Source organism: Phocoena sinus, chromosome X (assembly GCF_008692025.1).
Source record: "Phocoena sinus isolate mPhoSin1 chromosome X, mPhoSin1.pri, whole genome shotgun sequence".
In the NCBI taxonomy this organism is placed as follows: Eukaryota; Metazoa; Chordata; class Mammalia; order Artiodactyla; family Phocoenidae; genus Phocoena; species Phocoena sinus.
The window spans coordinates 17,037,463-17,051,253 of NC_045784.1; the positions used below are offsets into that span (position 1 = coordinate 17,037,463).

Genomic DNA, 13,791 nt, shown 5'->3' on the forward strand with positions numbered 1-13,791 from the left:
AATCAGATTCCAAATATTTGAAGTTTAAATATTTAAAAATCAAAAGTCTCTGTCAATTACCCAATATAAAACACCAAAGGAGAAAAAAAATCAGGCTTCATTTCTCTGTTACAGGATGGCTCCCAAACATGACTGATCATCAGAATCATTTTGAAGGAGGTGAGTCATGGGGACATCTGGGGGAAATGTGTTCTAGGCAGAGGGAACAGCAAGGACAAAGACCCTGAGTGGGAGCATGCTTGGCATATTCAAGAAACAGCAAGAAGGCCCATGTGGCTAGGGGAGCTTGGGGAGATGAGATCAGAGAGGTAGGGAGACCAGATCACTTGTTATAATCCTTAGTAGGTTTTGAACAGATCATTTTTGCTTCTGTGTTAAGAATAGACTGTAGAGGGGCAAGGGAGGAAACAGACACCATGCAGGAGGCTACCCGAAATAGTCCAAGCAAAAGACAATGGTGGTTGAGAGTCCGCCTGCCGGTGCAGGGGACGCGGGTTCGTGCCCCGGTCCGGGAGGATCCCACGTGCCGCGGAGCGGCTGGGTCCGTGAGCCATGGCTGCTGAGCCTGCGCGTCCAGAGCCTGTGCTCCGCAACGGGAGAGGCCACAACAGTGAGAGGCCCGCGTACAGAAAAAATTAAAAAAAAAAAAAAAAAAAAAGACAATGGTGGCTCTGACTAGGGTACAAAGTTTCTTTATGGGATGATGAGAATGTTCTAAAATTAGATTATGATAATAGTCACACAACTCTGTAAATATACTAAAAAACTTTAAATGGGTAAACTTTATGGTATGTAAATTATATCTCAATAAAGCTGTTTTAAAAAAAGAAATGGGAAAATGGGTCTGTCCAAGGAAAAAACAAAATAATTGACAAACGATACTGAGAGCTTAGCTGAGATCGGATAACATAAATCTGCAGTGGTATCCTTTTGCATAATTGTATGGTTTCTTCCAACATAGTTACTGCTCAGTGGATGCAGTATAAAGGCAAGGATGTAAGGAAATTCAGGGTGTTCCTGAGATAGAAGTTCAGGTGATCAACCAACAAGAGAGGCCTCAGAACACAACCTGGCCAGCACCTTGATCTTGGACTTTTAAGACTCCAGAACAGTGAGAAAATAAGTTTCTGTTTTTTAAGCCACCCAGTCTGTGGTATTTTGCTGTGGCAGTCCTAACAGACTAATGCACCATCATAGTATAAAACTACTAAAAATGTCAACTGTGAAGAAAAGGGCTAGCTGCAGGCCTACAACCCATTCCCTCTCTACCAGGAATCAAGACCTCAATCAAATTTTCATTTTATTTATTTTGGCTGTGCCACGCAGCTTGCGGGGATCTTAGTTCCCTGACCAGGGATCAAAAACGGGTCCCCTGCAGTGGAAGCTTGGAGTCCTAACCACTGGACCTCCAGGGAATTCCCCAAATTTCCATTTTAAAAGTGCTAATAATATTTACTAGCGGAAAGAAAATGAAAAATTCTTCTCTCTCAAAAGCTTGTAGCAAGACGCACTTGGTCTATAGAGATGGCTTATTGTAAAACCTGAAATTTATGAATTTATGAGGCATGGTTGGCTGGAGAATGGGGCTCATCATTTAAATTGTGTAATTAATGAGGTATAAAAAGAGGACGATGCAAAACCAAACGACTCCCTTTGTTTATACAATGTCTCTGAAAACACTGCCCAGAAGGAAACTGTCCTTTCATTTTGAATTCAAAATGCCCGGTAATGAGGGAGAAAAAGGGCATCGTGGAGCTAAGCCTGGTAATGCTGGACTTCTCCAAGAGAAGACTGTTTCACCTGTGCCTAGTGATCGCCCTGTATCCTTTAAATCATTAATCAAATTTGGTATTGGCTACGATCTATGACTGATATGAGTCTGATTTGACAAACTCTTTGGGTTAACCAAGACTTTGCATAGAAAAATTATTTTGCACTTCTTATTAACTCAGAAACATTCCTGTTTTAAGGTCTATCAATCCAATTTGACAAATGTATACTTCAGATAGAATAATTTGATAATATGAAGGATTAACAGTCATATAATTGAAATAATCTCATAAAGGGACATACGTGAATTTATTTGAAACTTTATTATATAAATTTTCATTTCTTTTAAAGATTACAAAACCTGTTCTGTGACAGGAATACAAGCAATATTGTTCCAGGATTATTCATGGATACATCTGAAAGAGCTTTGATTACACATTAATAGTATGATTTGAAAACTTCCCAGATTAGACTCTTAAGTAAAACAATTTAGAGTATTCAGTGATATTTAATCCTTTACAAGCATTTCGTAATTATGGCAGCAGGGCCAAGCATCTGATGCGATTTAACCACCAATAAAAGGTACAATACATATGAACTCATGATATGGTGCCTTGGGCTTCTGGCATGCCTTACTAGAGAGAAACTAGTATAAAGTAAAATCATATATAATAGTAGAAAAATATTTGTGATTTTTTTCTTTTTTAAAAACTGTTTAAGTAGATACCCATCCCTTTCCCACCCATGGCCAAAAATGCAAAATAATTACATCCCTTAGGTGTATACCTTCCCTTTTGCTTAGGGTAAGAGTTAAGATAAACACAATACAGGTATATAATTTTAAGAGTTAAAAACTCATCATCCATAATCATTAAGGATGCTAAGGAATGGCAATACCTTGAAGCTTTTTTTAAAAATTAAAAAACAAAGCCTTAGATGGTAAACTACACTTAGAGAAACGCAAACCAAAACCTTTATCCTTATGCCCTTGCTTTGTATTTAAGTTCTATTTTAAGTACTTGTTTGAAAAACTCAGTATACAGTTCACTCAGTACTATAGTGATAATAGGAGTAAAGATTTTCACTTCCATTAGATATTGAACTAATCTACTCAGAGAGGACTATTATAGCGACTCTCTTCTCACGTACGTTTACATACATTGTACTCAAATGGTATGTGCTCTAAAGAGGTTTTCTTGAGGTTTGCACCTCTGAACTTAGTCTCTAAATTTTCCTTTCCACTAATCTCTATTCAATGTCATATACTTTGCTAGTTGCTCTGGGAGAAGTCATGGACATTTAAACAGCTTATCATGCACTTCAAGGTTATATGGCAAAATAATGAGGAAAGTGCCTTAAGAGGTAGGAAGTAGGCTCTCATCCCAACCCTTGGTATGCCCTGGTATGAACAGTTAAAAGACTGGAATCGAAGTGGTAAATGTGAGACTGATAGTAATACAAGGCTTAAGAAAATTAAGTCGACTTAGTTACTAGAATTCTTTGCAAACAGTCACATTGGAACCAGTTACAAGTCACTCGATCACACAGAATACAGCAGTGTCAAAAATACATAAAGCGCACTGTAGATACAAATTCTTCTTGGCCATCCATATTTAGTTATTATCATTCTGTAGATTCTTCACTAGAAAAAGTGGTTAAGCGTGGCTCTGCAGAATACCACACTCCCAAGAAAGTGAGTTTCATTCCTTCATTAACTGGTCTCCACCAATGGTCACTTGGGGAGACCAGCAAAATGTAAGCAATCTGGAGGTGAAAAGAGGACTATTTTCATTAATTGAAATAAAAATGCTGAGTTAAGTCAACTTATCTGTGAATTAAATAAGGCTCAAAGTATACGTCCAGTTTGTTAGTCACATGGAGTTGGACGTTTCAGAGGGACAGAACTCTAGGACTGGATTGAAACCTCCTGGTTTAAGCACCAAGGGCAGCCATGGAACCCATCATATCTGTTCATCACAGAAAGCAGACCTTTTCTGACCATTTACATTCCTGAGATATCTGTCCTAATGCCTTCATAAATCTCAAATGCTGCATACCACCATAAGAGAGAATTCTCAATAGTAAAGAAGCCTGAAAATTTTTAGCTCATTTATAAAGGCCAGGAAGTAGAGAAAATCAAAGCCATGTTGAAATGTATATCGCTGACTTTCATGGTGATGCACATCTATACCAAGCCCCCAAATCTTGAACGCTTTTCTGCTCTCACCTGAGGCTGGACGTACCCCAGCCTCTTTCTTACCCAACCCATGCTGCCCATTCATGAAACCTTTCCTGGGCTGAGGGTACAGGGCACAGCTAACAGGCTAGCCCCACCTCCCAAGATGTCCCCTGGTCCCAACAGCAACCACTTCTTAAAAATAGTTGGGAAATGGTTGGCCCAAACCTGCTCTTTGCAGCCCACTGTGTGTGAAATGTAGAATCTCTACTGCACACACACCACACCCTCTCCAGACACTCACTAAGTGACTTTTCCCACACGTCAGTCTCCAGCCTCATAGCATCTTGATTCTGTGCCCTGTCAAAATTATTATATTTTTGGACTTTTGGGGTTGCTTGTGAATAAATGAATCCATATCAGATCTGTTAAAGTGAAGGGTCTATTGTACTTAGAAAGAAGACGTATCTATAAATTAGGAGCTGAAATGACTTACTTATATGACAGCTTAAAAGGACAAAAAACTTACCTTAATTTAGCATCATCACTTGAAAGGGAAGCTACAAAACACACGGTAGTGTGATCCATATTTTCCAGTACGTGCTTGGTAATGTTAAGTCTACCATTCTGGATATTATTGTGGATTATAAGCTAAGAGGAGGTTTGTAAAGGTGGCCTGATAGTTTAGTTCCTTCTTTCATATTGAAATATCTTTCAGATTGAAATAAAACCTCCTGGGAGAAGCCCTGGTAACCAGCAGGACTAACTGGGAAAGGGCCTCACTACCACAACTATAGGGGCCAGGAGGAACTGGACTTGGAGAAATTAATGGAAAGGTTATCCCAGCACAAGCATTACATTTAGAGCACATTGTTGGCCAAGTTTGTCTGCTCTGTCAAAGGCAATAGGAACACCAGAATCACTGATGAAATAAATTATACTCATGAACTGCTTTTTAGGCAGAAAGCCTTCAGTTTTGTGAACATATAACTTGCTTTTCTCCAATAAAACTGGCAGCTGTACTAGGCAAAGAAGGCATTCATATACCAGTAGAGGACTGCCCCAGGAAATATATAGTTTTTGAACAGCTCAGTTTGTGGTCGAGTGATAATACGAGGGGAAGGCAGCACGGTGTTATGAGGGAAAAAAACTGAAAGGGAAGTTAAGGATTCTAGTCTTTGCTTTGGGTCTCAGGTTCTTTACCTGCAATATGAGAAAGTTGGACTAGATAATTTAAAAGCATTTACACATTTACTTCTGGTTCTAAAAGATGATGATGGGCAATACACCTAAGCACTTATGGAATAGTGTTAGTGTCAAAAATCTGAAAATGCTATCTTTTTTCTGCCTAGAGTTACATTAACATTTTAAAAGTGACAAGAATTTGGGATGACCATGGTTGGGAACACTTAATAGAGGAGAAAGAAAAACAAAGCTTTCTTTCCAGGCATTGGAAAGCAGCTGTTAATAGTTAGCATCCATATACTCAAGAATATTTAAAAACTTTCTCCATCTAGATCTTCTGAAATCCCTCCTCCTATACATTTTTTATTTAGAAGATAAACTTACATTTGCTTTCTATGCAATAATCATTTTGTGTCACTTGGGCAAAAGGCATGATAGATTTTCTCTTTCCCTTAATTGCACAGAGGAGAAATTAAGGAATAATGAGCAGCTTCCAAGATATTTAGATAAACCATGCTTTCCTGGCTTTGTACTCTCAGGGGAAGATTTAAAGCTTCTGGCAGGAAAAAAAGAGTTCTGATGCAAATGACTTAGTACATGACTAGGAAAGATCTGTTCAGGCACATTCTTGATGAGATAAGTTAAATCACCTTTTTCTTGCTCATATGTTTTTCATATTACATATTGATGTATGCTAGGTAGCTTGGCAAAGATACAGGTAATAATGGATGCAGAAGTTTCTTTAATGATATTGTGGAAACTAACAAATTAGATGTAGATAACGAATACTCTAATCTAAGCAGATCCAGTGACCATTATGAAAAGTGATCATTTCTGAAGTTAAAGAAAGCATTATATGAAACTAACACAACACTGTAAATCAACTATACTCCAATAAAAATTTAAAAAAAAAGAAAAGCATTATATGGCTATAAATCATCAGGAGGAATTCAGAAAACACTCAATGCTGAACATTCACTTAGCCTACCTCAGCTATGATTGTTTGATCAAGAATGTTTTATTCCCTAGAATAAGAAAGTTTAAGTCCAATTCCATAGAGAGGCCTGTGGCCTTTATTACATTCAAATTAGTGTTTAATATAGAGCATCTTAATGGGATAGAATTCATTATGATTTACTTTTTTTCCCCAAAAAAGCATACTTTTCCTGCAGGTATACAAGAACAGGTATCCTGTTATTCATATGCTAAATTCTGCAATTTGATCTATTTAAACATGAAATATTCAATGGGACTTCAATGACCTGTTGCTAAATTTTCCTTCGCCAGTCTCTTCACCATGCCTCTTAAAGGCCTTTGATGTATATTGGGAAAAATCCGAAATTTATGTCAACTACTAAGAATGGATACTATTTAAGATTAAAAGTGCAAGGACTACTTCCTTAATAAAGGAAAAAAGACCCTAAGGAGTTGCAAAGTATATGGACTAACTTCACAGGTGTACTCTTGATGTCATACCACACACATATGATAACTTTCTTTACCATAACAGCTCTCTAGGTTAGCCTGACAGAGCACCTGACTTTAAGAAACAAACGAACGAACCAGTGAAACAGACATGGGGAAATTTATGTACATTTTGGAAGTATTACATTCAACAGCTGTTCTACAACCTGGCCATTTTTAGGGCTGTCCAACAATACCGTTAATCCAGGTGAACTATTTAACCAGAATTCATAGTCAATTGATTAATAATAGATTCCAAGTTAAACAAGGCATGTATACATTAAAGAAAGCAGTACAGAAATGTACTGTATATGAACTGTTTACAAAAACATACAAAATGTTGGATGGCACAAGGGATACAGTGCTAATAAAAACGGATTGTTTAAGCTAAGTGCTTAACATAAACTGTCCATCCCTATAACTAACAAAGAATATTTAAGGGACATGAAATATCTCCTATAAAAATAATGCTATGTGGTGTAGAGTACTTTATTCAGTGTATTTTTAGGTGGTATTCATATGTTCATTATTCTTCTTGTTGATTCAGTGAATATATCTTCATCATGTTTCCATTTTCAGTTCAGCCGAAGCTCCAGGAAAATCTAACCTGCTAACAATCATTTAAAGCGAGAAGAGACGAAAGCGGGAGAGCAGCAGGAGCAGCAGCATTATGGGTACCAGCTGGGACAGTGTGTGCCTGCAGGTGTCTCTCAGATATGTGCTACCTGTCGCCAGAACTTGTGCTATCAGCTTACACCATGGTACCAAATATCTCACTGAGGTCACTTCACAGGGCTGTAGAGGTGATTTTTTTAATACCTCTCCGCTGAGCAAGAGTAGAGCGGCCTACTGGTTCCAAAATTGGTGACTGATTACGGTTTAAAGCAGAGTATGTAGCTGCCATGGCACCCTGAAAACAGGAAAGAAAGGTCACAAATAATGACAATGGGTAGTCACCTGTACACAGAATATGAAATGATTTTTTCCCAGATATTTTCTTCATATGCAAATTTATATAGATTTTATTAGGCTCATAATGAAAATAACCACACAGGTCAAATCCTCTGATTTAACTAAAACTGAAGAGGCCAACGTGGGAGGTTGAAATTACCAATGAGAGAGGCACACTTTGACACTTGTTATGAGGTGGGCTCATAACAAGCAGTCCTTACTTTTCTCAGGACTATTAAATTTGTTTTTCCTTTGCAATCCTTTACCATGACAGTCAGCAAGGCATGCTGTTTTAGAATTTGTATTTTGCCACTGCTGACAACCTCCAAGAGTCTGCTTTGGGTTGTGCGTAAGAAAGACAGGTACAAAGAAAAGTTAGGAAATCCATAAAGTTTATCTGATTGATAAATTCAGAAATCATTCCTAAACTGGTTTTATTATGCTATTTTGGCATGCCTTGACTTTTTCTTTTCTAAATCACCCACTGTAAGAGATTCCCACGCAAGAACTGGATGCAGGTTGAGAGGCAAAGTGAAAGGGCAAGGTGCTGTGGTACAGAGAGGGCATCTCATAGTCTCTCCTGGAGGACATGTGGCACACAGTGCCCAAATGGGCCGCTCACCTTGACTAGATGCGGTGCGTCCTGTCTGTTTAGTTGGTATTGCGGCAGTTGGTCCCAGTGGACGATCCAAGGATGTCTGAGCACAAGGGCAGCAGTCAGTCTCTGATGAGGGTCCACATGAAGCATCTTTGACACCAGGTCCTACAATGGGAAAAAGAATAATAAAATAAACTTAAACCTTTGTTTTTCTATAGCACCTGATACTGTTGAGTATTCTTCCTTGGCTTCTATGACACTATTTTTTCCCACTAGCAGACCTTTGGGTGCAAAGCAATTTACTCAATATGACAATTTGTTTAAAAAAAGCAAAAACTTAGGTCTTTGTTTTCTCCTCCCTGAGTAACAGTAATTTTGGTGTATTACAAAGGGTAAATTTACCACATTTTATGTATCTTTAAGGACTTTGGCTCTTTTTTTCCCTCAGATATTCTGAGTTTTCTACATTTTTGTGGATTTATTTATAAGTAATTTTCAGCTACTTAAGACGTTTTTGTGCTATTGGTAATGCTGAAAAGCAGTACATAACTGTCCAATAACAGGAATTAACTTGAGGGCTCTAAATGCTCCCCTCAAAGATTACAGAGTTATTTTTATTTTTTTTCTACTTCCCAATTTTGTGGGTATTCACCGTATTACATTATACTTGTAATCACAGGTCTTAACTGGACAAATTAGCAAACGTTATTAGTAATCACATGGCATTCATAAGATAGGCTGTGAGTTGGATGCAATTTTTTGTGCTCTATTTGTATCTCATCCTCACCTGCCTTGCACTCAAAAAAGCATAATAAAATGCAAGTGAATGAGAACCAAATTATAAAAATTATAGAGATAACCTCGACTTGCTTTAACTTATTAAAAAAAGCAGGCAGTATGTAAACTCTGATACTTTCTACGGTAACATTACTTGATATGCTTGACAACCGATCGTGACAAAGTTTGTGGTGGACTCCAATGGATAAGAACTACTACTTCACAGAGTGACCTTGAAAAAGGAAAATCTGATCACTACAATGCTTAGTATTTTTCAACAGTTCCCCAATACTTAGAGTAAACTCCAAATCTTGAGCATGATCGACAAAGCCTTCCATAATTGGGGTTCATCGGCTACCCTCTCACGTGTACCTGGTACTAGTCATACCAAACTCCTTGCCCTGCCCTGGAGGCATTCTGCCATTCCCATTCCATCAGGACCACGCATGGGCTGATGCCTCAGCCTGGGATGGACTACGTCCTTCTGCTTCCCAAAGCTGCGTGGCGAATCCCTTCATTGCTTCTGGAAAGCTTTCCCTGAAATCTTTCTGATCAAGCATCATCTGTGAACTTCTTTAGCATACAAAACAGAGCATTGTAACAGCACATGTGACACTGTACTGTATATTTTTGGCTATCTCCCAACTAGACTGTGAGCTGTCTGAGATCAGGAATTCCATCTGAGTCACATCTTTTATCCCTGGAGCCTTCACTTATTAAGCACATTGTAGGTGCTCAATACATGAATTAAAAAGTAAACAAGGGGCTTCCCTGGTGGCGCAGTGGTTGAGAGTCCGCCTGCCGATGCAGGGGACACGGGTTCGTGTCCCGGTCCGGGAAGATCCCACATGCCGCGGAGTGGCTGGGCCCGTGAGCCATGGCCACTGAACCTGCGCATCCGGAGCCTGTGCTCCGTAGCGGGAGAGGCCACAACAGTGAGAGGCCTGCGTACCGCAAAAAAAAAAAAAAAAAGTAAACAAGTACCCAGAAAAATGAATTATCTGGTTTAAAAAATTTTATTGTTAAACAAGGGGAAAGGCTGACCTATCACTTTAAATACAGTTACAAAACTAAATATTATCTACACAGGCATTAAGCTGGTCAACTGAGGCTTCATCTCTATGCCAAAAGTAACTATAAAAATTTCTGCCATACCCTATTTACTAATGCAATCACCTCAACTCAAGCATCCACCTCTAAGCAAAATGAGCCAGCATTTTTCACCAATATGTATCTTCCTCATCTCCTCTATGTTTTCCTTATTTTGAAATGAAAAACTTTGCTCTTCTTTTTAAAAAAGAGTTTTCTCTAAATAAAGTGAAACTAAAAAAAAAAAAAAAAAGTGAAACAGAGCAGGGTTAGAAAGCAAATCAGCGTTATTCAGGGGATGGCAGGTCTTCCAGCGAGAAAGCCTTTCCAAATAGATTTCAAGCAGACATATAAAACTAAATTACTGTCTACTGTGAAGAAGATTGACCCTTTTCTTCATAATATGGACCAAAAATAGAAAATGGTGTAGTTATTCTAGGGAACAAGGGCTTTGGAATCAGCTATTTATTTTTGAGCATCCACATGTGCCTGGTGTATAACTGAGGGTAAGTTCACACTAAAATTCTGGGCTTTGGTTTCCTACTGTGAAATGGTGACTCTACCACCTATTTTACAGGGTTGTTAAGAGGATTAAATGGGATAATTTAGGTAAAGTGCAGTGTGAGGCACAGAGGAGACACACAAATCATGAAGACCATCACCATTATTATTCATCATGTTCATCAGTAAGAAGTAGTTTGAGATATATAGATAATAAAGCCAAACCAATATATTCTGGGAAAGAAACAAAATTAGTGGTCAATTTTTGAGTTCGAGTTACTTGGTAACATCATTTCAATACAACTTTATAAACAAGTTTCTAACTGATATTATTTTTTCTCACTAGGGATTATGAAAAATTATTTTCTCAAAAGCTTTTAATAGGAAGCCATACTTACCTTTGCTGTGTCTGAAACAGAATTCCAGTAGCCACCACTGAGTGAGAATTTTCCACTTCCTATCCGTGCCAGTATTTCCTCTGGTGTATCATCAGGGCCATTTGCAAATGGAGTGTAACTAATTTATAATAGAATTAAAATGCTAATGAATAAAACTTCTTTTTTGGTTGGTAATTTTTATATTTATTTGCAGTATCCAAAAGTACTCTAAGTAGTTCATTTAATGTAATACTTTATTAAAACCTACTAAAGTAAAAAAATAACAACATGAAGCTTCATAAAGCACCAGGTCAAGATATAAGTTATGAAATATTAATTTAGATTTAATACACAATAATATAAATAAGATATGACACATTCTAGAATAAAATATTTAAAAGAGTATGTGGGGCTTCCCTGGTGGCGCAGTGGTTGGGGGTCTGCCTGCCGATGCAGGGGACGCGGGTTCGTGCCCTGGCCCGGGAGGATTCCACATGCCGCGGAGCGGCTGGGCCCGTGAGCCATGGCCGCTGAGCCTGCCCGTCCGGAGCCTGTGCTCCGCAACGGGGGAGGCCACGGCAGTGAGAGGCCCGCGTACCGCAAAACAAACCAAAAAAACAGTATATGTTTATGACATAACTAGACTACAAAAAAGATATGGAAAAAAATCAACTTATGACCTCAAGACATTAATAACAGTACACTATAGAAAACAGTAATGATATAGCTATAAATGTGAGAGAGAGAGAGAGATAGGACTGTATTATTAAACAAGATGAGAAAATATGGAAGGAAAGATATTACAACATAGAGATTGAAAAAATAAACCTAGATAATTTAAACAAAATATTGATAAATAAATGCTTACAACATATGGTACATACTCACCCAGTGAGCATTGTATAGAGGAGGACACCAAGACTCCATATATCGCAAGCCGCATCATAGCCTTGTCGTTTTAAAACCTAGAAAAAGTAAAAATTAGTATTAACACACTGTTTATTATATAGATTTGGATAGGCTGTGAACTGAATTATATCTCCTAAATCAATGCACACAAGAAAAACAGAACATGATTAACAAACAAGGCAATATAGTAATCCTATTCTAGAACCTTCTACTACTAATAATTCATATATATAAATTTAAATTTCTTTTGGCATTTTAAATCTTTTTTTAAAAAGTTATTTTATTTTATTTATTTTATTTTTGGCTGCATTGGGTCTTCGTTGCTGCAAGCGGGCTTTTCTCTGGTTGCGACGAGCGGGGGCTACTCTTTGTTGTGGTGTGCAGGCTTCTCATTGTGGTGGTTTCTCTTGTTGGGAGCACGGGCTCTAGGTGCGTGGGCTTCAGTAGTTGTGGCACACGGGCTCAGCAGCTGTGGCTCGCGGGTTCTAGAGCTCAGGCTCGGTAGTTGTGGCGCACAGGCTTAGTTGCTCCGCGGCATGTGGGATCTTCCTGGACCAGGGCTCGAACCCGTGTCCCCTGCATTGGCAGGTGAATTCCTAACCACTGTGCCACCAGGGAAGCCCCCGGCATTTTAAAGCTTAAAACTTTATTTCCTTCTCGGTGAACTAACAACTGCTTGGGACTCTGGCCATGGACCTATGTCAGACACGTTCACAGGTGAGAATTGTATAAATTTAAATTTTGATATTCAAATTAATTTACTGAATGCTGCTGTGGCACACAGTGGACTAAAATAAATTGAAGGTAAATTTCTTATTTAAATGTATTTATATTTTGTATGGGGCTGCAGAAACGATTAACATAAAACAATTAAGAAAACATATAACTAAGTATAAATGGTATAGTGCAAAACTGTTCTTTTATATATATATAATTTGATTTACTCAAGCATTTAATAATCACCAACTATTATCAGGCATAAACTGTGACAAATACATTGTGACCACCTAGAGGGGTGGGACAGGGAGGGTGGGAGGGAGATGCAAGAGGGAGGAGATATGGGGATATATGTATATGTATAGCTGATTCACTTTGTTATAAAGCAGAAACTAACAAACCATGGTAAAGCAATTATACTTCAATAAGGAAAAAAAACTGTGACAAATACAAAACAACGGTTTTCCTTAAGAAAATCAGAATCTGGCAAAGGAAATAAACATATACATAGTTAACAATTCAACATGATAAGTATTCTAACAAAACTATATGTGTAAAGGATATGAGTACAAAGATGAGGAAGCAATTCATTCTTGATATGGGGAGAGAGGGAAAGCTAGGAGCAGCCTGCTTGTATTGGGCCCATAAGTAAGAATTCAGGAGGCAAAGTGAAGAGGTGGGGGAGGGCAGAGGACACTCAAAGGGCAGAGGCAAGAGAGCAGAGCCTGCTTAGTGCCAGGCAAGTTCAGTGTGGCCAGATTTCCAGACAGGGGATACTAGAGAGACCGAAGGTCTTTTTTAAAGGCTTTTAAAATTATTTATTTATTTGGCTGCGCCACACAGCTTGCGGGATCTTAGTTCCCCGACTAGGGATCAAACCTGGGCCCCAGCAGTGAAAGTGCTGAGTCCTAACCACTGGACCGCTAGGGAGTTCACTGAAGAGCTTTTTATAAAAAACTTGTTAAGTAATCTAGATTTTTTTCCCTGCAGGCAATCAGATGTTATTGAAGCATTAAAGAGGAAAATAAAATAAGTGGATGTGTATACCAGAAAGATAACTCAAGGCATAGAGGAAATGCTGGCAAGAAGAGAGAATGGAGACAGGCCACCTCATAGGAGGCAATTTGTAAGGCAGGACATGAAGGCGAAAAGACATAAAGATAAAATGGGAAGGACTTAGTAAAGATTGGATGTATAGGGCTTCCCTGGTGGTGCAGTGGTTAAGAATCTGCCTGCCAATGCAGGGGACACGGGTTTGAGCCCTGGTCCGGGAAGAT

At 38.5% G+C, this 13,791-nt stretch overlaps 1 protein-coding gene across 5 annotated transcripts in view; it reads right to left on the reverse strand.

Moving 5' to 3' along the window:
* Positions 1–2,074: 2,074 nt before the first annotated feature.
* Positions 2,075–13,791, reverse strand: part of RPS6KA3 (ribosomal protein S6 kinase A3) — a 111,501-nt gene continuing 99,784 nt past the window's right edge. For all 5 annotated transcript variants that reach the window (XM_032619608.1, XM_032619606.1, XM_032619605.1 and 2 more), the window contains 4 exons: positions 11,777–11,853; positions 10,910–11,027; positions 8,169–8,309; positions 2,075–7,505 (listed from right to left, as the gene is read on the reverse strand). In XM_032619608.1, coding sequence (XP_032475499.1) covers positions 7,383–7,505; positions 8,169–8,309; positions 10,910–11,027; positions 11,777–11,853 — 459 coding nt within the window. In that variant the 3' untranslated portion in view covers positions 2,075–7,382. The remainder of the gene's footprint in view (positions 7,506–8,168; positions 8,310–10,909; positions 11,028–11,776; positions 11,854–13,791) is intronic.